The following is a 21685-nucleotide window of genomic DNA, read 5'->3' as shown; positions in this document are numbered from 1 at the left end:
TCTGAAAACATGTGTCCCTGCCCAGTCAGCCGTCACCTCAGTCTTCCCAGATCCCTAATGGCCTTGTGCTGCTACAGCTCATAGACTTTTTCAGCCCTCATCTGGCTGGTTCTGAAGAGAACCAGCACATAGTTCTCTTCTGATTCTCCTTATCTCCCCTTTGATTGGTTTGTGTAAGCCAGAAACCCAGAAATCCTCCTGCTCCCTGCCTTCTCCTACCTCCCACATTCCATCTGCCACCAAGTTGGCCACTGACTGCTTATATTTCTTCGTAATTCATCTTCTTTCCATCTCCTTGACCACCGCTGTGGTCCGTGTGCAAGGTGTTTGCTGCAAAACCAGAACATGCCAGTGTTCAGCACCTCGTATGTGTTTTGCAATGGCCAGAAGCTAGGGTGACTCAAGGGGTAGCCTAGATGTTGGACCACAAAATAGAAATGCAGAAGCTGTGCTGTAGGTGATGAGGAAGGGCTCTAAGCAAGAGTGTCATCACAGTTTACATTTTAGAAAAGCGCTGTGGCGGCCACCTGGAACCTGACTTGGGGGAGGGGCGGATGCATGGTGAGAAGGCAGCCAGGTGGGAGCTGCCTCCAGGCGAGGTTCTCTGCTTGCCTCAAGCCATAGGAGTTTATTGTCAGGCCATTTGGGGGCTAAAGGATAAACTTAAATTCCTTGGTCTAACACTCAGGCCTCCTTCCTCCATCCTCAGACACCCTCCCCTCCCTCCTATCTATTTGTCCATCTGTCCGTATATACATACATTCAGTAGGCCTGTGTCTATTTCTCCACCCTTGCTTCCCATTCTAGTATAATTCTCCTTTTCAGATACTTCCCTTCCTGGCTGCCCCCTATATTCATCTTCACAAATGAACTCATGCAACTTTGGTTTTTTACACCCAAAATGCCTTCTCTCTTCTACTACTCCAGAACCTATAGCTCAACCTGGAGCCTATGACAGTCTCTCCGGATTTCTCCCTGCTCTGACCTTAAGCAGTATTATGACGGTGGTGGAGAAACTGTAGAGCCTGCCTAGTCTACTGCCTTTACTTTACACAAGAGGCCAAGTGATTTAATGAAAAGTGATTAAAATAGCCATGCTTGGGGTGCCTGGGTGGCACAGTCTGTTGAAAGTCCGACTCTTGGTTTCAGCTCAGGTCATGATCTCAGGGTCATGAGATTGGGCCCCGTGCCAGGTTCCGTGCTCAGTGCAGTCTGCTCAAGATTCTCTCTCCCTTTCCCTCTGCACCTCCTGCGTGTGCTTTCTCTCTCTTTCTAAAATAAATAAATAAATCTTAAAAAAAAATAAAAAAGCCAGTCCTGTGGATGGATCTGTTGCACATTTTTAACTATACTACATCCTGGGCCCCTTGAACATTTATTCTATGTACTGATTTAACTTTTCTCACTTACTCATGACTGGATTATGCTACAGAAGCAGCATATGTAGTGGTTAGGAGTATGGGCTCCAGAGTCAAACAGATGTGGCTCAGACCCCTGCCCTGACACCTACTTGCCACGTAGCTTTGGGTAAGGTACTTGGCCTCACGTGGCCTCTCTGTACCTCATTCCCCGTCTCTGAACGTTAGGGTGGTACCGGTGCTGTGGCACAGGGTCATTGCAAGGGCTCATGAGGTAATCCACGTAAAGTGCTTCAGACAGTGCCTGGCCCCTTGTGAGTATTCCATGAAGTTTCTCTAGGTTAGGAGATTTTAAACACGGCTTGATGTCTCAGTGAAATTACAAATCTCTTGAAGGCAGTAAACCACACATTCTATGTTGCACATTACAAAGAATCTCCCCAATCCCATACCGTAGACGAGGCGCGATCCCTCTTTCATTGATGAGGAAACTGGACCGTGGCCCAGAGACAGCAGGTGGGTAGCTGAGACTGCACAGCAGCATCGATGAGAAAAGACGTCCCCAAACCGAGCAGCTCCAAGGCATTTCAAGTAGAGTGACAAGGATAGGACCGAGCTGGTCAGAGGAGACTGGACAGAGAGAGCTGAGCTCCAGGCTTGGTGAGGAGGGAGGAGGCGCTGTGCTGTCTTTGTCGGGGAGCAGCCCTTCCAGGGCACGTTCTCCGGTCGGTGACTGCCCTTGGCAGGAGAGTGCCCTGTTGATGGACTCAGAAAGCCCGTGGCACGGAGTGTACACTTGTCGAGAGCGACATCTCCCTGGCCCCTAGAGGTTTATTCACTTGTTGCTGAGGTGCGCCAGCCTGGCTAAGATCCCTTCGGAGGGAACGGAGAACATGCCCTGTGCATTTCAAAACTCTCCATTCTTTACTTTTTCTGGAACCAAAGTCAGTGTACGGAAAGGAAAGTTAAAGTAGTGGGAGGGGCACATTCACTTGGGACCAGACTCAGAGACACCCTGAGACTAGCGGGCAGCACAGGCGGAGCAGGGACATGAGAGGGCCTGTTATGTAACACTAACCTGCTTGTCAACAGGGAACCAGGAAGCGTACTTCCTAGGAGGGATTTCCCCTTCCTGTTTGAAAAAGCCCCGGACAGAGAGGCCATACCCTTTGGAAGCCCGTAGGTGTGTTTGGCCACAGAGAGGTCAGCCCATGTCTGGCATTGGTTCTCCACGATTTGTGTCTGGGCCAGGATATCTGTTTACAACGAGGGCCCTCTCTGCTGTGTGTCTACAGTCTCAGAGCGGGGACTCCGGACACCCCCCTGAGGTTACAGGAGGCAGGACGGTGGGCTCTACTCCTCGTTGCCGTGGCACCCTGGCTTGGCAGCTCTCAGGGCCCTGCGCCTCACAGACACTGGAAGCACATAAGGCTCACAGTTGGTTTCCTGCTCTTTTTAAGCCAATTGTTGGAGATTTTAAGACCTGACTTTGGTGACAGAAACCACCCAAATGCGCAGAAATTTTTCAGAACACACCCCTTTTTCTTTCCTCTCACCACTTCCTGTTTACAGGCTGCCTCTTCTGAGAGGACGGGAGACTGGGGGGCAAACAGAGCTCTGAGAGAGGGGGTACTGGGTCTGTGAGGAGAGGAAGCAAGGAAAGAGAGAGGAAGTGAGCGAGCAGTCTGCTTGGGGGGGGGGGGCACTGACTGGTGAGAGGGAGGGAGGGAGGGAGGGAGAGGGAGGCAGGACCAGGAGAAAGAGAAAGGGAACTGGGCTTAGTCTTCCCTCCCCTCCCCAGCCTTCTGAGAGCCAGAATGGACTCCCGGAGGGACTGGAGCTGCTGCGGAGGGAAGCCACAGTGTGTTCCAGAGCCGGATGGAAACTATTTTGGGACCAGCTGTGGAGAGAGACGGTTTGTGCCCTGAGGGTCTGATGTCTGCCTGGTTGTGACCCCTTGCTCCTGTGCTGGGTGAAAATGGGGAGAAGAGAATCACTTCTTGGTTCTGCCTGTCTCAGGCTGGCTCCCTCCTTCCTCAGGCCCCCTGGCCCTCAGGCATCTCCTCTGAGGTCACCCCATGGCCGCCTGGGTCCTCTGCAGGCGGGAGTCCAAGTCCAGCTTGGGGGTGAGGGGGAGTGGCGGCTTCCCCCCTGGGCCACTTCCGTGCTGCCTCAGACGTACCTCAGGGAGCTCCCCCAGCAGGGCCTCAGGCCCCTTTATGGTATCAGGCCCCCCACCAAGGCTCTGGAGGCTGCAGAGCAGCTGCACCAGGTCCAGGGTGTTCTCGCTTTGGGTTGGATGTGGATAGGTAACCTCAGGGGAGCTTTTAACCCTGGGTGGTTTTGGACCCAGCCTCCCAGAAAGTACTTCCCCCACTGTCCTCTGAGATCTACTCTGAGCTTCCCCTCCCCCTGCACTCCCATCATAGCATCCATGAGGAGGAAGCTAGCTGGTGTTTAGTGAGCACTTACTATATGCCAAACACTGCTTTATACAGGTTAAGCGATTTAACGCATATAACAACCCAGCGAGGGAGGCATTTTTATCAGCCCCACTTTAAAAATGATGAAACCAAGATACGGAGGGGTTAAACATCAGTAACTGCTGGTGAATGGCAGATTCAGGAGGCCAGCTCAGGCGTTCTGATTCTGGAAGCCACGTGTTCACCACACTCCCCTGCCCCATTTTCCCAACGTTTCCTTGTGCCTCCATTCTCCACCACCCATGTTCCGTGGGAAACAGGCTCCTCTTCATCCTGAGCCTCTGCAGAAATCCCTACTCCCCCCTCTTTCCTGAGACTGATGGGCCTTGAGAACAGTTGGTGGGGACTGAGGAGCTGGCCCCTCCTGGTCGGCATTCTCCCACCCCCTCAGGTCCCCCTTTAGATACTTGCTTTCCACCTCCAACTCCCGCCCCTCCTTTGAAGTTGTGCCATCCCAATTACACCAGTCTCGACTTTTCCCCTTCCCTGTCACTTACTGACATCCTGGCCATTCCTAGATTCCCCGAGGACCCTGGGCACTGCCTCACGCTTGCCCCTCTCCTCAAGCCCCACCATCCCTGCATCTCCCCGTGACGTTGTCCAACACATTGATGTCCATGTGCCTTGCTTGCTCAGCTCCAGTGGCAGTTCACAGCAATTCTAGCCCATTTTCTGGGCACCCCCATGCGCCATATACTGCGTTAGGGCTTTACCTGCAATAGCACCATATTTCTTGGCAACATTTCCATGAGGAAGGCATTGTCCTCATTGACAGATGAGGAAAGCATTGTCCTCATTGACAGAAGAGGAAATGGATCTTCAGATGGGTTTAGGGACTTGCCCAAGGTGACGCAGTGAATGGTGGAGGACAGACTTGAACTTGGCTCCGTGCAGCCCCTCAGCCTCTCTCAACACAGCTGGAAGCTTGAGCATCCCACTCTGGCCACAGCTTCCCCCCTCAGCTTGCCTCCCTTTCTCCCTGCATCTTTCTCTGCTGTGACCTCTTCTTTTTAGAGCTTGCCATTACCTCGATCCCTCTGTTTCCCCCCAGAACCTTCTCTCTTCTGAATCTTTGTCTTCAGTCAGAAGAGTGCGCAAATAGATCCCATCTTCAGAATATCCTGTCTGCCTTCCTCCCCGTCTCTTCCTTACCCTACACAACCAGATCACGTGTGGGAGCTGCCTTCTTACAGTCACCTCTCTCCCGGCTGGATTCTGCCCTCAGCCCTCCGGACTGTGCCGAAACCTGGCAGCCACCTAGGATTTGCCCTTCTTGGTCTCTTCTTGCCCTTGCCAGGCCTTCCCCTCATGTCCCTTTTGGCTTCCAGGCCACTGGTGCTCCTCTCTCCTCTCTAGCAGCTCCTCCCCAGCCTGCTTCAAGGGTGCCCCTTCCTCTAAATAGTCGGGATTCTATTTTGTAAAGGGAGGGAAGGGGCCACGTCTTGGCCCACAGCCCACACAAGCACCATTGTGCTGATGGAAAGCTGTTGAATTCTGTAGAGCTGAAATTCTGTATAAATAGACACATTTACAACTTTCTGTCCATTTAGCTATCAATCATTCTAACAAAGGTAGTACTAATAATAACTCGCACGTTGAGCGAGCCACAGCTTACAAAGTGCTTTCACATGCCCTTCAATATCCCTACCTATGTGCAGTGGAAATATTTTTATGTCTGCACAATATTAAACGGGCATCATTAAATTCAGCTCACTCTGCCAAGGCGTTGGGGGTTAGCATTATAAATGAGCTGTGTTTTGCTGAAGAGTCCTTGCTTAGGCCCTCTGGGTGTTGTTAGCCAAGATCAAGTTCCCAGTCCCCCATTTAGTTTTACTGGTGATTGGTAGGTTATTGATCCTTGGGATGGGGCCAAATGACCCTTGTTATTTTAATAACGTGTTCCTTTCCTACTAGGGCATTAGGAGAGGCTAAGGGCTGACCAGATGATGTGGGGAAACTCCATGCATGCAGGTTGAGGGAAAGGTGGGTTGAGGCCCAACTACAGGATCTAAGACATTTGGATTAGGATAAAGTATAACCAGACTGACCTAGTTTTTGAAGACCTATATGGGTCACACTTTTTAAAGGAGACTTGGAAGCTTTAAACCATGATGGCCAGTGGTTGTATCTTGTGTGCTGGCTCCCCACAGTTGGTAGAACCTGCTTGGAGTACTGTGTTGAGGATTTTGAGGCCAAGCCGAGGCTCCCGTGGTCAGATGGAGTGGTCTGCCATAGGTGGGAAGGAGGACATGGCAGCATGTGCCACATCTTTGCTGTAGCTGCTTCAAGCTATCTTCAAGAATCGAAGAACTGCTTCACAAACTGAACTGGGGCGATCAGGGGAGCCAGCAAGCTATGACAACAAGCATTCACGAGATTTCAGCCATGACACCAGGCCAGGAGGCGGCAGCTGCTTCCCTATTTTGGCTTGTTGGGACTTGGCTTTGGAATTGTCGAACATTTGAGGCCAAGAGCCACATAGATGAGGAGTTTCTGTTGTCCCACAGCCCCTCGGTAGCTCCCCAGTTGCTTGCTCACCACACTGGAGGGGGCTGGGGATATTTGTGCTCTGTCCACTTTATACCAGTCTTGCACACTGTTTCTTGTCATGTCCTTGCTGCTCAGGTGTTGTGGGAGGCTTTCGGGAGTGGCTCATGTCTCTGGTGGTGAGTCCTGTTCCTCTCTTGCCCTTGACCCCTGACTCGCCCTGCTTGTGCCCTAGGTCTGACCCTAGCCCTAAAATCACTGACCTCTGGCTAGGCTTGGGAGCTCTTGGGCCTGCATGGTATCAGACGTGCCCAACGCAGACAGGCTTATGGCTGATCTGGTGGAGAGTACAGCGCAGCAGGCACTGTTGCTGACCTTCTCAGCAAGCAGATCCTATCACTTCCGTGCCTAGCCGCCTTGGGGAGCAAGTTCCCCCTTCAGCGCGCACACACACACACACTTCACCTGAAACCTAGCTCTTCAACAGAATAATAGCTTCCCTCTTCTCTAAAATGTTGGCCCTTTGGAAGACGATGTCAGGTTGTGTTTGGCTAATGTTGTATTGCTGCCACACACCATTAGAGCAGGGAGGGAAACAGCCCTTCCTTTCTGAAGCAAAGCAGCCCCTCAGGCCTGGGTACCATTTTGCTGCTTGTAAATACAGCACTGACTGTGCCTTTCACTTTTTGTGTGTTTGCTTTATGGGAAGGTATGATGTACAAGCTGCTGGAGAGTGCCAGAGCTATAATAGAAACTTACCCCAGAAGCACGCTCATCTCTGCAGCTCACTTTGAAATGCATTTTGGAAACTCTACTGATGGGTAGACAGAGGGAGGGGTGGATATGTGATAAAGCAGCAGGTAACTTGCTAATGGTGGAATGTAGGTGGCAAGTATATGGACGTTCACTGTACAATCCTCTCAACTCGGCTGCAGGTTTGGAAATTTTCGTGATAAAATTGTGTGTAGGGGGGAATTACCCGCAACAGTGACCCATTTTTAATTGAAAACAGACCCTTGACCAGTGTGACCCGTGAGGCTGGAGAGTGAAGGGGTTGTGCAGATTGGATCCATTTCATTTGGGAAGTCTTCCCGTGGGGGGTGGTTTCCTGCCTGCCAAGGCCTGGAACCCGTGCTGTTCATCAACTGGGTGACAGGAGAGGTGTGCAGCCTCCCTCATGCATGAGCTGTGTGCCCCACAGCCAGCCCCCTCTGGCCCCCCGCCCCTGCCTGGTGTAACCCCCTTGGGCCTCACCTCCGCGTGCCAGCTTCTAGGGGTTCAGCTGCACTCACAGCCTCCTGCTGACCTGGGCCTGGCTTTTCTCACCTTTCCTAGAGGGCTGCCGTATGCCTCGGCCCTGCCTGGGAAATGGGAGGGCTCAGTATCGGCTGTGGCTCTGAGTCCCGGTGCAAGCAGAGAGGCTGTCTGGCGCGGGAGGGTTGGGAGACTCGGTCTCTCCAGATGGCTTCCCTCCCACCTGCAGATTTTAGGCTCTACGGAGCTGACAGAGCAGAAGGGGTGGGAAGCAAGTGGCAGGTGAAGAAGCTCTTTAGAATTAGGCCCTGACCTAAATTGTGGGTCACACTCATTGGTGGTCTTACAGAAGGTGCTGGGATCCAACTACTGGGATAACTGGTTCAGGTGTGGGAGTAAAATGCAAGGCCTCCACCTGTGTGATACCCATCGCCTGCCGCTCCAGTCTCCTGCTGGTATGTAAGTGGGGGCTCAGTCATGCAATTCGTGCTCCTTTTAATCTTAGCCTCAGCAAAACAGCATCAGGAAGGAAAACGCTGCAATAATAGCATAAGGGAGATTTTGTAAAGTGAAGTGTCACGTATAGCGCTGGCTTTCTGCCTCTGTTGGCGCAGAGGATCGAGAACCTGTGGTCAGGCCCTTGGTCCCCTTGAAAGTTGGCGCGCTCTGTGCTTTTCACCAAGACACACGTTCACTAGCTCACACTCAAACACGCTTGTCTTCTGAGCGGAGTGAGCCTCTGCCCTTGGCTCCTGCAGAACCTCAGGGGAGGCACAGCCCCGCCCCGCTTGCCGGCTAGGGAAAGGGTCCCTCCTGGAAAGGAGAGCAGGGCGCCCCTCAGCTGATTGTTCTCTCGGCTCGGGCCTGCTCTGCTCTCTTTCCTCCCGAGAGGCAGTGGGTGCGGGAGGTCAGACTCCCTGGTGGGAGTCCTGGCTCCATGGCCGCTGCCTCATGACCTTCAGCAGGACTTCATCTCTGTGTCTCGGCTACATCAGCTGTGGAGCAAGGATGCTAAAGGTCCCTGCGTGTGGCACAGTCATCGGAACCGCTCACGTTTGTGCTGTGAAGCCTGATGGATATATAGCAAGTGCTGTTCAGTTAGCCTCCACTGCCCTCAGCACCGGCTCCTGAATCCTCCCGCTCTGGGCTACAGGTCTGGGGCCAGAGCGAGAATTTAGCATCACTGCACACTGTGGCTGTGACCAATTACCACGGAGTGAGTGGCCTTTAACAACACAGATTTAGTCCCTTGAATTCTGGAGGTCAGAGTCTGAGAGAGCCCCCACAGGGCTAAGGTCACGGCGTTGACAGGGCCGTACTCCCTCCGGGGCTCGGGGAGGGTCCATTTCCTTGCCTTCTCCATCTTCTGGAGCTGCATTCCTCACATTCCTTGGCTCTCTGGCTGCTTCCTCCATCTTCAAAGGCAGCAGCTGGCATCTTGTTTCTGTTGTCCACTAGCACTGGCTGCTGTGGTCAGATCTCCCTCTGTCTTTGTCTTCTGTGGACCCTTGTGATGGCATCGGGGCCACCTGGGGAGTCCAGGAGACGCTCTCATCCCAGAATCCTACACGGAGTCACAGCTGCAGTCTCTTTTGCCGGAGGAGGTGACATTCACAGGTTCTGGGGATTAGGATGTGGACATATTTGGTGGCCATTCTTCACATGACAGCTGAGACAGGAGGAAGCTCTCTGGGGTCCTGGTGCTGTGGTGTTCCTTGGGCAAATTCTGAGCCAACGCGGAGCACTGCCCCAGATCTAGCCGAGCCGCGCAAACCCGTGGGCTCGGCCCTGCCCGCCCACACAGCGCCGGAGGGCACTGTCTGTGTCCTGTTCTGTGGGCTCTGCGGTGCCTGGCCCATGGCAGGGCCTGGGGCGTGGGTTATGTGTTTGTGCAGGCAGGCGCTGATGTGCTCCGCATGTCCTTTTAGGCCACGGCGGGTGCCACTGTGGAGAATGCAAGTGCCACGCAGGTTACGTTGGGGACAACTGTAACTGCTCTACGGATATCAGCACGTGCTTGGCCAAAGACGGCCAGATCTGCAGCGACCGTGGGCACTGTGTGTGTGGGCAGTGCCAGTGCACGGAGCCAGGAGCCTTTGGAGAGACGTGTGAGAAGTGCCCGACCTGCCCAGACGCCTGCAGCACCAAGAGGTAATGGCAGCCTCGCTCCCGCTTCTCACCCGGACCAGGCCTGTCCTCCAGCCCGTTGGGCCCTGGGGCTGGCCGGCCTCTTCCTCCCATCGCCCACCTCTTCCGCTGCCTGGTCTTGCTGGGGAGTGAGACTCTTCCTAACAGTAACTCAGTGTTAACTACACAGTATATTAAAAGTGTTTTTTAAATTTTTTTAAAGATTATTTATTTATTTGTTTGAGAAAGCAAGAATGAGAGAGAGAGAGAGAGAGAGAGAGAGAGAGCACATGAGAGGGGGGAGGGTCAGAGGGAGGAGCAGACTCCCCGCTGAGCAGGGAGCCCGACGCGGGACTCGATCCCAGGACTCCAGGATCATGACCTGAGCCGAAGGCAGTTGCCGAACCAACCGAGCCACCCAGGTGCCCTAAAATAGTGTTTTTGAAACGCTGGTTCTGTGGGGATTTTGTAAGAAAATAAAAACAGAACCAATAAAACAAGACTGCTATTCTATTCCCAAATTTAGAAGTTACCAGATTACTGAGTTAAATTAAACTGGTTTTGGTACCAAAATAGTGGCTTCTCAGAGCCTTTCGAGTGCTATTGAGTTTTTCAAAAGGGGATTTAGCATGCATCTGTTTTTCCAATGAGTTGGAGCTCCTCCCCAACATTAACGTTTCCCAAATAACGGTTTACAGGATGCCCACAGGGCACATGCGGCTTTGAACAACACATAATCAGAAGGTTGATTGGATAGGAGGGCATCCGACCTAGATAAGGCCTGCCAGACACAAACCACAGAGGCTTGTGAATTTTCTGCTCCACTTAGATCATGGAGCACTGGCTGTGTGCTGCGGCTGAATGCAGATACTGGACAGCGGGCACCGGGCCTCTGCTGCTCAGCCACAGGGTCATGGTTCCCCAGGCTGGCCTCCCCACGGCCCTGCCCTTCACCCTCTGTCAGAGTGCACATGCGCGGGAATAAAAGGGATCAAGGAGCTATGCCAGCAGGAAGGCAAGAGTGACCGTTTCTCTGGAATTTTGCTAGAGAAACTGCTGTGTCAGCATCATCCACGCTAAGGGGCCTGAATGAGGGAAACGGGCACACATAATCAGAAACAAATAATAACACAGACATCGTCTCTCTTTGGCTGGGGAACGCAACTGTGCAATTTTCTTTTGGCAGATTTCCTCTCTAAATGTCTGGCTCAGGCTGATAATGGAAGGAGTTCATGCTCTGTGAGCCCGCCGTGGCTGCTGGTCAGTCCTTGCTCAGAAATGTTCTGGGTGGCAGAACCCCTGCTTGGACGTTTGCCTCAAATAATCCAGGCGTGGGTAATTGAAAGCTGGCTGCAGATCGAGAGACAAGATAGACAGGGCCAGATTTTATTTTGTGTAATTGGAGAAGAGCAGGGGAGAGTAAGGGAGAAGAAAAACAGATCCACTTTAGACCTGCTAAGAGTGGAGAAATAACAGAAATCCAAATAGAAACATCCCGGGGAAGGAGGGTAGGATCCTGGATCTGGAGCCCAAATAGCTGTGGCCATCTGAGCATGGAGTCACAGCATTACCCACATTTGATGGTGGCAGCAAGGGCCCTCCCCAGCTCCCTGAAGCAGAACTCTTTCAGGTATGTGCTCCTTGTCCTTGGGGCACATGAGGTGAAGGGGGGGAGGGGGCAAATGAGGACAACACACCTGGTATCAATAAAAGTAGATAAAGCCCGTTTCTTCCTTTCCTCTGGAGCCACAAGGCAATGTAGGTTTGGCATAGGTCAATTAAAAGACCCAACAACCTTTGCTTTAGTCAAAATGGCACAACCCGAGCTGCAAATGTTTAAGACATAGAAAACATAGCGCTTCTTATCCATTAAGCAATACCAAAGAAACAAGGAGAGCAAGGAGATGCCATAAGGAAACCACTCTTCCTTCTTCTTTATCTCTGGGCCACAATGGCCCTCTGTCTCTTTCTCTGCCAAGTTGCAATTGTTGTTTTAAACAAATTCCCTTTGATAGTGACTTATAGCAGGCTGTTTTTCTACACTGTTTTGCCAAGAACCACCAGGTTTTGAATGCCTTATGTCTTTTTTTTTTTTCCTGGAGTTTCAGAACAGCCAATCTCTACTTTCTAGCACTAACCAAACATACCCTTCGCCTTGGGTGAGGTCACACTCAGCCTCAGCTAATTTCAGTTAACAGGCTCTCTGAGTAAAGTCTCTCTCAGCAACTTGTTTGTTTAAAAGGCCAGACTTATTTTAACACATGACTACAGTATATCACAAGTTTCAACCCAGTGCGTGGAGCATACAAGTTAGACTGATATGTCCACATGGATAATTAGGGAATGTTTCCTGGACATGGTCCTGTGGTTTAATGTGGTTTAATGACAAGCGGGGTTGCAGCTGGAAGGCTCGGGGAACCCTCGCTGAGACGGAAGGTCGGCTGGGGGGCCATTTGCAGTGTGTTCATCCAGGAGGCCCGAGGAAGGGCCTCAGCTAAACCGCCCCTTCCTGGCTCCCAGCTCAGTCTCAGTGGCCTTCCCTCTGGGACTCCAGCCTCAGGGGAAAGGCAAATATTACCAACTTGTTTGTAACTCCACACTGTTTCCATGAAGTCCTTCCCAGGAAAGTGGGATTTTTATGGTCAGTTCTGGAGTAGGTGAATTCTTAAGTCTTACCCGCTTTCCTCCCTAGCGTTCAGAAGTGGGAGTGAGGACTTGGGAGGGGCTTCCTGAGAGACTGGGCACCTGGGTGCTGGACCCTCTGCCACCACTTCTCCCAGGCCCCATCGCCTCCCCATACACAAAGGGGGTCCTCGTGAAGTACTCTCTGACTCCCTTCCCGTGCTCCCTCTACAGTTTCTCTCCTGGAAATGTAGTAACCGGCCTCAGTCTCAAGGAATTAAAAAAATGGATGATGACAATGCAGGCTGTGCATTGTGGTTGTACATCTCTCTATATTTTTGCCAGAGAGCTTTCCAGACACACAGCCTTGTTGGTCCCCACGGGCCTGTGGGGTGAGCAAGGCAGCGTGTCCCCCAGGTCGCTGTGGCTCTGTGGGGTCACCGCCTGCGCTCTGTATACGCTAGGCTCTTAGGCCCTCACCCAGGCTCCTGAGGAAGCCCCTGTTTCTGGGGTGCTCACCTCCCTTGCAGGCCACTGGGAACCATGGGTTCCCCACTAAGCCCCTGAGAATTCACTGACAGCTGGTTGTTTTGCCCCAACCCACTCCTCCCTGGGGTTCTGTTTGTGCTCCCCCCATCCCACCATCCCCCAGAGGGGTTAGGGCCCTTCTTCACCACAGCAAGCTTTACAGACCCTTCGTCAGAGCTTCGCTACTCTGGCCCCACCTCATCAGGAGTCATCTTCTCCCTGATGTAAACCGAAGATAGATGGGGAACATCTGGAGCTGGGTTTGACTCTGGAAAGTATAACTACTGATCCTTAATTGAGCATCTTTGTTAAGCATCTTCACACAATGACAATATCTGACTTAAACTGTGCACCTGAGGTGGGAGGAGTGGGGCTCAAAGTGTCTCTCTTTGGCCCCTAACCCGATTTCTCCAGAAGGCACCTGTTGAAATGTAGGTTTCCTGGGAGGAGGCTATCACCCTATAGCCTCTACCAGACCAACTCACAGGCGGTAGCCCAACTCACAGGCAGGCTCCTCTGGGTGGGAGAAGAGGCTAGTAGTGCCTGAGGGTCTCCTGGACAGTGGTTCACCGCGCTCACTGTGAAGCTGAACCCAGAGCCCAGGCTGTGCCCCGGAGATGTGGATCTCATGGGGGTAGTCAAGCCCTAGAAGCAGTGTTTTCTGGAAAGGCCCCCGGAGAGTCTAATATGTAGGAGGGTTGAGGGCCCTGCCCTGGTAGGAATCTCCCAGTGGCATCCAGGGAATTGGGGTAACATGGGGGCATCAGGCACTGGCTGAGGGGGTGTAAGGACCTCTCTGCAAGGCCCAAAACACCATTTCTTAATCACTCTGAAGTTCCTGCTTGGGGCAGACTCCTCGCTGGCATCGGATGCAGCAGAGTGCAGGCGGGTTTGGCTCCTGGTATCTGAAATTAAAAGGTCTCCAACCTACAACTTGACATGGAGACCAGACATGCCTCTAAACTCACATATGTTCCTCTGAGGACCCTCCAGCTTCCCGTATAACAGCAGTCAGAGGCCAGCAGAAACACTGACTGAGACCGAAAATGTGAAGATAGGACGAAGTTAGAGCCTTCAGGGGCCCAGGCCTGGTGGGAGGGTGGGCCACGCGCCCCTGGGAGCTCAGCTGCTGGTGGGGAGCTACTGCACAACCTCTAACACCCGCATTTATCACCTCTTCTCCAAAGAGACTGCGTTGAGTGCTTGCTGCTTCACTCGGGGGGCCCGGCGGAGAACCAGACCTGCCACAACCTGTGCAAGGATGAGGTGATCACATGGGTGGACACCATCGGTGAGTGTGCCCCAGCGGCCCTGGGCAGCCATCCCCTTCTGTATCTTGGCACACACCTCAAGGCTTCCTCCCCATGGGGACGATTCATTGGCAGGGCCGCCTGGCAGGGAGTGGGGCAGTTCTAGCCTTGGGTTAGGAACCACAGCGTCAGGGTCCTGGGCACTACGGGGGGCTCCCCAAGAGGACTTGGCATGCCTGTGCTAGGGCATAAGTTCCAGGCCCTCTGCATGTACAACCTTGTTCATAACTTTCTGTGCCATCCCTGGAGTCCAGCCCCTTCTTAGCCACATCTCTCAGGCTCTCTGAACACAGGTATATTAGGACAAGTCGTGTTGGCTGCTGTAACAAACAAACCCCAGACCTCAGTGACTTAACAGAATATAAGTCATTCACTGCAAGTCCACTGAAGACATTCCTGGTTAGCAGGACCTTCCATGAGGTCGTTCTGGAATGTAGACCCTCTCTATATGAAAGTTGCACTCTCCCCAGGGTCCTTAGAATCCTCCCCACTCATCAGCACGTGGGGGAAGACAGAGTGAGGGATCGCGTGAGACGCTTCAGTGGGCCAGGCCTGGAAGTGGTGCCTGTGAGTTCCACCTGCATTTCACTGGCCAGAACTCAGCTGTCTGGCCTCACTGAGCTGCAAGGGTCACTGGGAAATGTAGTCAAGCTCTGTGCCCAGGAGGCAGGGAAACCATGTTTGATGAACGACTGCTGGGTCTCTGCCATGTTTTGCCTCAGCCTGGTGCAGCTCTCACGATGCTCCAAGGCAGCAGAAGGGTCCAAGCTCTCGTGTGGCCTGGATCGCACCTGGGCTCGCGTGCCGCCCTGGCTCTTGTCCCCGCGGCAGACATCTGTCCCTGCAGCTCTCACCCATGCCTTGTTCTGTTCTCTGGTGCAGCAGCTCGCATCTGAGGCTTCTTCTCATTCTAACCACTCCAGTTTGACTCCATCTATCCATCCTGTGCCTTTGCCTCTGGACAAATGGCTATGAGTCCATTTCTGGGTGGGGGCCCACAAGGAGGCTCAGGCGGAGGTGCACAGACCTCTGCTTTCCACTGTCTCTGGGCTGCCTCTGTCCCTTTTCTAGCACAGCTGTTGCTGTCCCGGCTGAGGAGTTTCTAAGGGTAAGAGATGCAGATCACATACCTTAGCCCTGTGTGCACATGGCTGGCTTTGGAACTGGTCTGGAGCACTGTAACTACACCAAATCAAAGTGGCCCTGTGTTGGAACCCTCACACATTCTGGCAGCAATGCAAAATGGTGCACGACTTTGGAGAATGGTCGTGATTAAACAGAGTTACCACATAGTTCAGTAATATCACTCCTGAGTATATACACAAGAGAACTGAAGACATGTTAACCAAAACCTACGCGTGAATGTTCATAGCAGCATTATTCATAATAGTCAAAATTTTGAAACAACCCAAATGTCCATGAAATGATGGAAAACTAAAATGTGGTACAAGACGTGGTGTCCTGATACGTGCTACAAAAGGGACAGATCTTCCAAGTATTATGCTGTGTGTGAGAAGCCAGACAGAAAAGGACATATATCGTATGATTCCATTTACATGAAATGTCCAAAACAGGCAAAAACACAGAGACAGAAAGTAGATTGGTGGTTGCCAGGGGCTGGGGAGAGAAGGGGATCGAGACTGACTGCTAACAGGAGGGGTTTCTTTTGGGGGTGATAGAAATGTTCTGGAATTAGATGGTGAGAATAGTTACACAACCCTGTAAACATATAAAACAACTGCATTGTATCTAAAATGGTGGGTCAAGGGCACAAAACTGTGTGCCATGAAAGGGGTTCTGCCTCTGAGGCTACCTTGCTGGTAGCCTTGCCCTCAGCCTTGACCTCAGCTGCGGCAGGCTCTTGGCCCCAGCCTCCCGTCTTGGCCCTGACTCGCCTCCTCTGTAGCCTTCCTTTCTCCTGCCCCCCCTGGTTTTGACTGACTGCTGTGGCCACATCTTTGTCCTGAGTACGTTGAGTCATGCACTCAGCCAGTCCTTGCTCATTGAGCACCTACTGTATGCTGGGGCATGTGTTAGACCAGGGGGCCCAGCGGGAAGCCCACGGAGTCTAGGCTCACACCATTTTCCTGCCGCTGCTTCTGCTTGCTACGTGAGGCCCGGCTCACAGTAAGGTCTGCCCGCTGACCTGGGGCAGTGGCCCCCACCGAGGCAACACACAGAAAGGACAAGATGATGCCTTCCTGGGGCCCCCAACTGAGGCACCTGCTCTGGAGCAGTTCTAGCCATTATGTGTAGCTGCTTCTCAGTAAAATCCTTCATGAGAAGGTGTCTGCTCAGATTCACTGTTTTTCCTTTTCCCTCTCCTGGCTTTTTTCATGCACACATACACTTACACTCACCCAGACCAGGCTTACGGGTGGGGGCTGAGAGAGACAGTCCAGGGCTTCACATTTGATGACCACACTAATTGGCCTGGTTCCAGGTTAAGACTCCTTTGAGCAGTAGGGTTGCAAAGGCGAGAGCTGAAAGGCGTTTCACGCCGTAACCTCAGCCCGCTGCAGTTGCTCGGGACTGACTGGCCATTGCTGCTGAATGTCCCCTTCCCCTTCCTTACTCCCTTTTCCTCCTAGGAATCAGTCTAACCCTTTCCCAAAGAAGCCTTGGAGTGCAGGTGATGCCTGGACGGGGCTGGGGGAACAGCAGTGTGGGGCCAGGTGGAGGCTGCTGGCTGCGGAGGAGCGGGGCTGCGGCACGTGGTGTCCAGGCCCCGCCCTGACCTCCAGTGCTGGCCCTCGGCACCCTTGTCTGAACGTCCTTGTCACCCTTGGTCATTGTGGTTTTACATCCTAGCACATAGCTGCTGATGCTTGGCCACCGTGGCAGGCTCTCAGCCAAGTGGACTCAACTGTGAGCTCTTGCCCGGGCCCCCCAGGGCATCGGGATGGCTCTTTCCTTTCTGTGTTTCTTTGACGTCCAGGGCAATTCCACATACAGGCTTAGCCCCAAGCATAATGCTGGTGCCTCCTTCCACTTCCCATCACTCCCGGCCAACACTTGGGAGGTGTGAAGAGCCTCTCTCTTGGATTCCCCAGATATTGCTCGCACCTCAAGGGACTCATGTTGCTGGGGCTGCATCCTTGATGTGAGAAACCCGAGCTCACTTGTAAGGGCCCAGCCTCCCCGTTATGCCTCTCTGTACCCCCTTTCTTAACTGAGGTGCTTGGCTCCCCGCCATCCGTCAGCGCACTGGGTTGCTCGGAGCAGACATTTCTGCTTGGTTTTCTTCCAGTGAAAGATGACCAAGAGGCTGTGCTTTGTTTCTACAAAACCGCCAAGGACTGTGTCATGATGTTCACCTACGTGGAGCTCCCCAGCGGGAAGTCCAACCTGACAGTCCTCAGGGAGCCAGGTGGGTCGGGGCGGGCTCTGTCCGCCGCCCCGGGGAGCTCGGCTTCTGACATCTTCCCCTGCTCTGGGCTTGTGGCCCTCTGTCCTCACTGCCCTTCCAAACCGCAGAGTGAGGGGGGTCTAAGGCCACCCCTGCCCAGCTCCTGGAGTTTGGCAGAAAGGTGGGCGTACGCCTGAGGACCTGCTGCAGGTGGGGCTCTGGAGGTCACAGCCTGGAGGCTTGGGAGCTAGAGGGTCTCGTCTCGGAGCAGCCGGAGCTCGGGGGGATGAGAGGCCACAGCACACACTTCACCGGCATCGCTGACGGCGGTGAGCAGCTGCAGTTTCCGCAGAGGGCGGTCGGGCGGGTCAGCGCTTGCCTCCACGAGCAGCCGCTGCACTGCCCCCGCCAGGAAGGGCTGGTGCAGCTCTGGGTTACACAGCCGCGCTCAGCTCCTGGGCCCCTGAGGAGGTCAAGCCTTCACGCAGGTATCCATAATTCTGGCTCCTGCTTTGGACCCAGGACCCAAGGGCCTTTTGCTTTGGAGCATTCACGGTTTCCAGCATGACCCCTTTTCTTCTTCCCTGGAAGCGGGGCAGGGGTGAGGAGAAAAAGGGTTGCTCCCTTCAATTTACAGCTTTGCAAACTGTTTTTCCAAATTGAGCCAGACCACATAATATGCCTTCTTGGGGCCAGCGGAAGAGGAAATGCTGTGGTACCAGCCCAGGAGACAGGCCTGCAAGAATGAGGCTTTGTTTCTAGGTGCTGTCTTTGCGGTTCTTTGAAAATAAGCACATCCGCTGCAAAGGGCCACACTAAGGGCTTACAAATGTTGGCTGGCCCCCGGCCCAGCCCTTGTGGGCTTTATGAAACCTCCTCCCTGCCCGGTCTGCTCCTGAAACCATTTACATGAAGGCCGAGGCAGGTTCAGTCTGGAGAATGGAGACTGGGCCAGGCTGGGGCCTGGGCAGTCACATGAGGGGAGAGGCTGCTGAGCACACAATGCACACGGCGTGTGGGAGTGAGGGGGGCGGCCACCAGGGCTCTCGTCTGCATGTTGCCACAGGTAGATTTGCTGTGGTTTGGAACAGGAGCCATCCCTCTTGGACTCTTCCCCTTTATGTGCATTGGAGAAAATTCTACCCCTCCCCCACCGCCCCCCCCAGGTCACCCAGAAGCACTGTGGGACCTAAGAGAGAAGAGAGGGAAGACATTCTTAGAGAGGCACACCTGTCGCTCCAGATAGGCCTGAGGTGGGGGTGGGGATAGGGTGGTGTGCACGGCCATGCTCTGGTGGTTCTGCTGACCCTGCCTCCTGGTCTCCTCCAGAGTGTGGAACTGCCCCGGACGCCACAACCATCCTCCTGGCTGTGGTGGGCAGTATCCTCCTGATTGGGATTGCGCTCCTGGCCATCTGGAAGCTGCTTGTCACCATCCATGACCGGAGAGAGTTCGCAAAGTTCCAGAGCGAGCGGTCCAGGGCCCGCTATGAGATGGTAAGCCAAGGGGATGCTGGAAGTAGAGAAAAAGTCAAGCTGAGAGGTCTGGTTGAGGTCCCACAAGGTTTAAGGCCCGCTAACATCTTTGGCATTCAAATCAAGCAAACAAAACCTGAAAGGCGGTGTGTGTGGCCAGTTCTGGATGGTGAGAATGCATGGCCCAGGAGCACGGGGGGCCCCGTGCAGAGCCCCACAGCAGGCCTAGCTCAGGACCCTCATAGGGCAGAGGCACGTGGCACAGCCTCGGCAGGAAGAATCTGGACGGTCCTAGAGACCGCAGACTCAGCAAAGGACCTCAAGTTGTTAGTGTCCATTACAGCATCCATCTGTGAGAGCCTTGTCTCCCTCGGCAAACTGCACTTTCCCAAAGGACTGAGCGCAGTGAGCACCCCTAAATCCCCAGTTAGTTTCTGTTAAAGTTGGAAGGGACTTCAGAGATCGTCTGGTCCAGCTCCTCGTTTCAGAGATAAAGAGTAGAAGCTCCGTGACTGGGAGGGTCTTTCCCAGGCGTGACAGTCAGCGGCTGCGTGCTCAGGCGGCTGCCTTCTGGGCTGACGGACCGAGGAGGAAGGGCCTCGAACCCTGAGTATGTGTTCAAGTGAACAGACACACATGTTCTCTTGCCTTTTGTGTTCTGTAGGCTTCCAACCCTCTGTACAGAAAGCCCATTTCCACACACACTGTGGATTTCACCTTCAACAAATTCAACAAATCCTACAATGGCACAGTGGACTGACAGCTCCTTTTCCTTGGAGGACCAGAGGGGGCTGACGAGAAGCCAGAGACTGATATGCCTTGGACAGCCGCTCAACTGGATCATGGCCCCCTAGAGGGACAAGCACAGACAGCTTCCCGTGAGCCTGGGCCAGGAGCCCACTCCCTGCACCAGAAGGCGGCCAGTGTGTCACCTGGCTGCCCGGCCACATCCACGCCAGACAGCCACCCCTCCAAGCCCAGGAAAAGGCCCGGGACCTTGGCGCTCTCAGCTTTCTGCACCACATCCAGCTCGACATCTCCAGGCACGGCTGGGGGCCTGGGCCGCCTCTCCCTTCCAGGAGGGCTGAGCCTCCAGCCTGGCCAGAGGAGAAGGCTCTTGGGAGCATCAGAGTGTGCAGAACCAACACGCACTCTGGCTTCTGTCGTGTTGATCATTTTTATATGAAATAAAAAGATCGTGCATTTATGGTATAGTTCTGATTACTGCGAACTGTCTGCTTGATATCTATCCTTGCACAGGGGTGTGTCGGTGGTGGGATTGTTGAGATGCCTGCTGAAGGCGCGTAGTTGCAAATGTCAGTTTTCCAATTCTGTCCGTGTTTGTTTAGTACTTTTGTAACGAAAGGGGAAAAGTTTGGGATGAAAGTAAAAACTAAACCAAAAAATCTTGTGTTTGCCTGACATTCTCTGTGACACGTGTATTCCTATCCGAAGTAGTCTTAAGTGGTGCCCTAGTGGGGGCTGAAAAGGCTGTGTTCTTCCTCGGGGGACCCAGCACAAGCCAATCCACTATTCCAGACCAGGGCTCTTCAAACAGGGCTCTGTTGGGATGCTCGAGGGAGAGCTAAGCCTGTGCCTTTGGACCCTCCCAGTTTTGGTGTAAAGAGCTTCATGCTAGAAACTGAAAACCACCCCACTGGCCTGCCTGCCCTGTTCCAAGGCTGGAAATGGATTGTGCACATGAAGAAAGGTCCAGATGTGACTTCCACCCAGTCTCTTTCCACATGGAGAATAGTTCTCTTCCAGTGCCTTCCCCAATCAACTCCCATCTCCCAACCAGGCCCAGAGCATAAAACCCATTTCAGCGTGTTTTCCTGCACATAGGTCCCTGAAGTGCCCTTAGGTTCCCCTGAGATGGAAGGGACCCGACAAATTCTCTGCTCCTGTCCCCTGTCCACATGAGAGGAAAGGGTGAGACGGGCAGTCACCTGTCCAGGGGTCAGGACGTTAGCTAATGGCCTCCCAATACCTGCTCGCTCTTGTAAAATCTCTTTCACTTATCAGTTTTTCTGCTCTTGGCATCACGTCAAGGCTATTAGGCTTTCATTCCAAATTTATCTGTCCTCAGCCTTGGACCGATTTCCCTTCCTTCATTTTGGCAAACACGGAGGGAGGCAAGTGCCTGTTGGTAAATAAGGCCTCTTACCTGGGGCAAATACAAAGGGATTCTGAGTTTCCTTTGTTCTGCGTAATTAGGGTGAAACAGACCTCATGACTTGGTGAAGCTGCCTTAAAACCTTTATTGTACTAAAGCCAAATGTAAGTAATATATAAAAGAGTCCCTGGTCCTTTTAAATATATAAATAAAATGGTGGCTTTGAGACTAAATTGAGAAAAATATAGTTTGGGAAGAAACTGGGTTTCTCTTGTTTAATTGTGGGTTTACCTGGAGACAAATTGTTAACTTGTTCAAAGGCTTGTTTTCTATCAGGCAGCTCTGTAAGGGCGCGCAGTTCCTGAGCCACAGACTCTAAAGGATTCTTTGCTTCTGGCGTCCACCTGACAGAAGTAAGGAGGATTTCATCTGTGACCCCCACCCTCCCACCCCGCTCCAACTGCTCACAGTGCCCTGCTGCCCTCTGCTGGGGGCTCCCGGGACTAGCAGTTGGGAGACCGGCCCCCTGAGATTCTGACCCCATGTGTGATTCTCTTATTCCTTTCCCTCGTCATT

The 21685-nt window shown here is 53.2% G+C and overlaps 1 protein-coding gene across 2 annotated transcripts in view; it reads left to right on the top strand.

The window, feature by feature from the left end:
• Positions 1–20200, top strand: part of ITGB5 (integrin subunit beta 5) — a 111633-nt gene extending 91433 nt beyond the window's left edge. For both annotated transcript variants that reach the window (XM_025875551.2, XM_073894721.1), the window contains exons 11-15: positions 9511–9733; positions 14047–14150; positions 17420–17539; positions 18848–19014; positions 19658–20200. In XM_025875551.2, coding sequence (XP_025731336.1) covers positions 9511–9733; positions 14047–14150; positions 17420–17539; positions 18848–19014; positions 19658–19753 — 710 coding nt within the window. In that variant the 3' untranslated portion in view covers positions 19754–20200. The remainder of the gene's footprint in view (positions 1–9510; positions 9734–14046; positions 14151–17419; positions 17540–18847; positions 19015–19657) is intronic.
• The last annotated feature ends 1485 nt before the right edge of the window (positions 20201–21685 follow it).

Source organism: Callorhinus ursinus, unplaced genomic scaffold, assembly GCF_003265705.2.
Source record: "Callorhinus ursinus isolate GAN/ISIS: 27379988/994484 unplaced genomic scaffold, GSC_fseal_2.0 scaffold1, whole genome shotgun sequence".
NCBI lineage: Eukaryota > Metazoa > Chordata > Mammalia > Carnivora > Otariidae > Callorhinus > Callorhinus ursinus.
The sequence above is the reverse complement of the archived record's forward strand: the minus strand, read 5'-3'. Positions and strand labels throughout refer to the sequence as shown.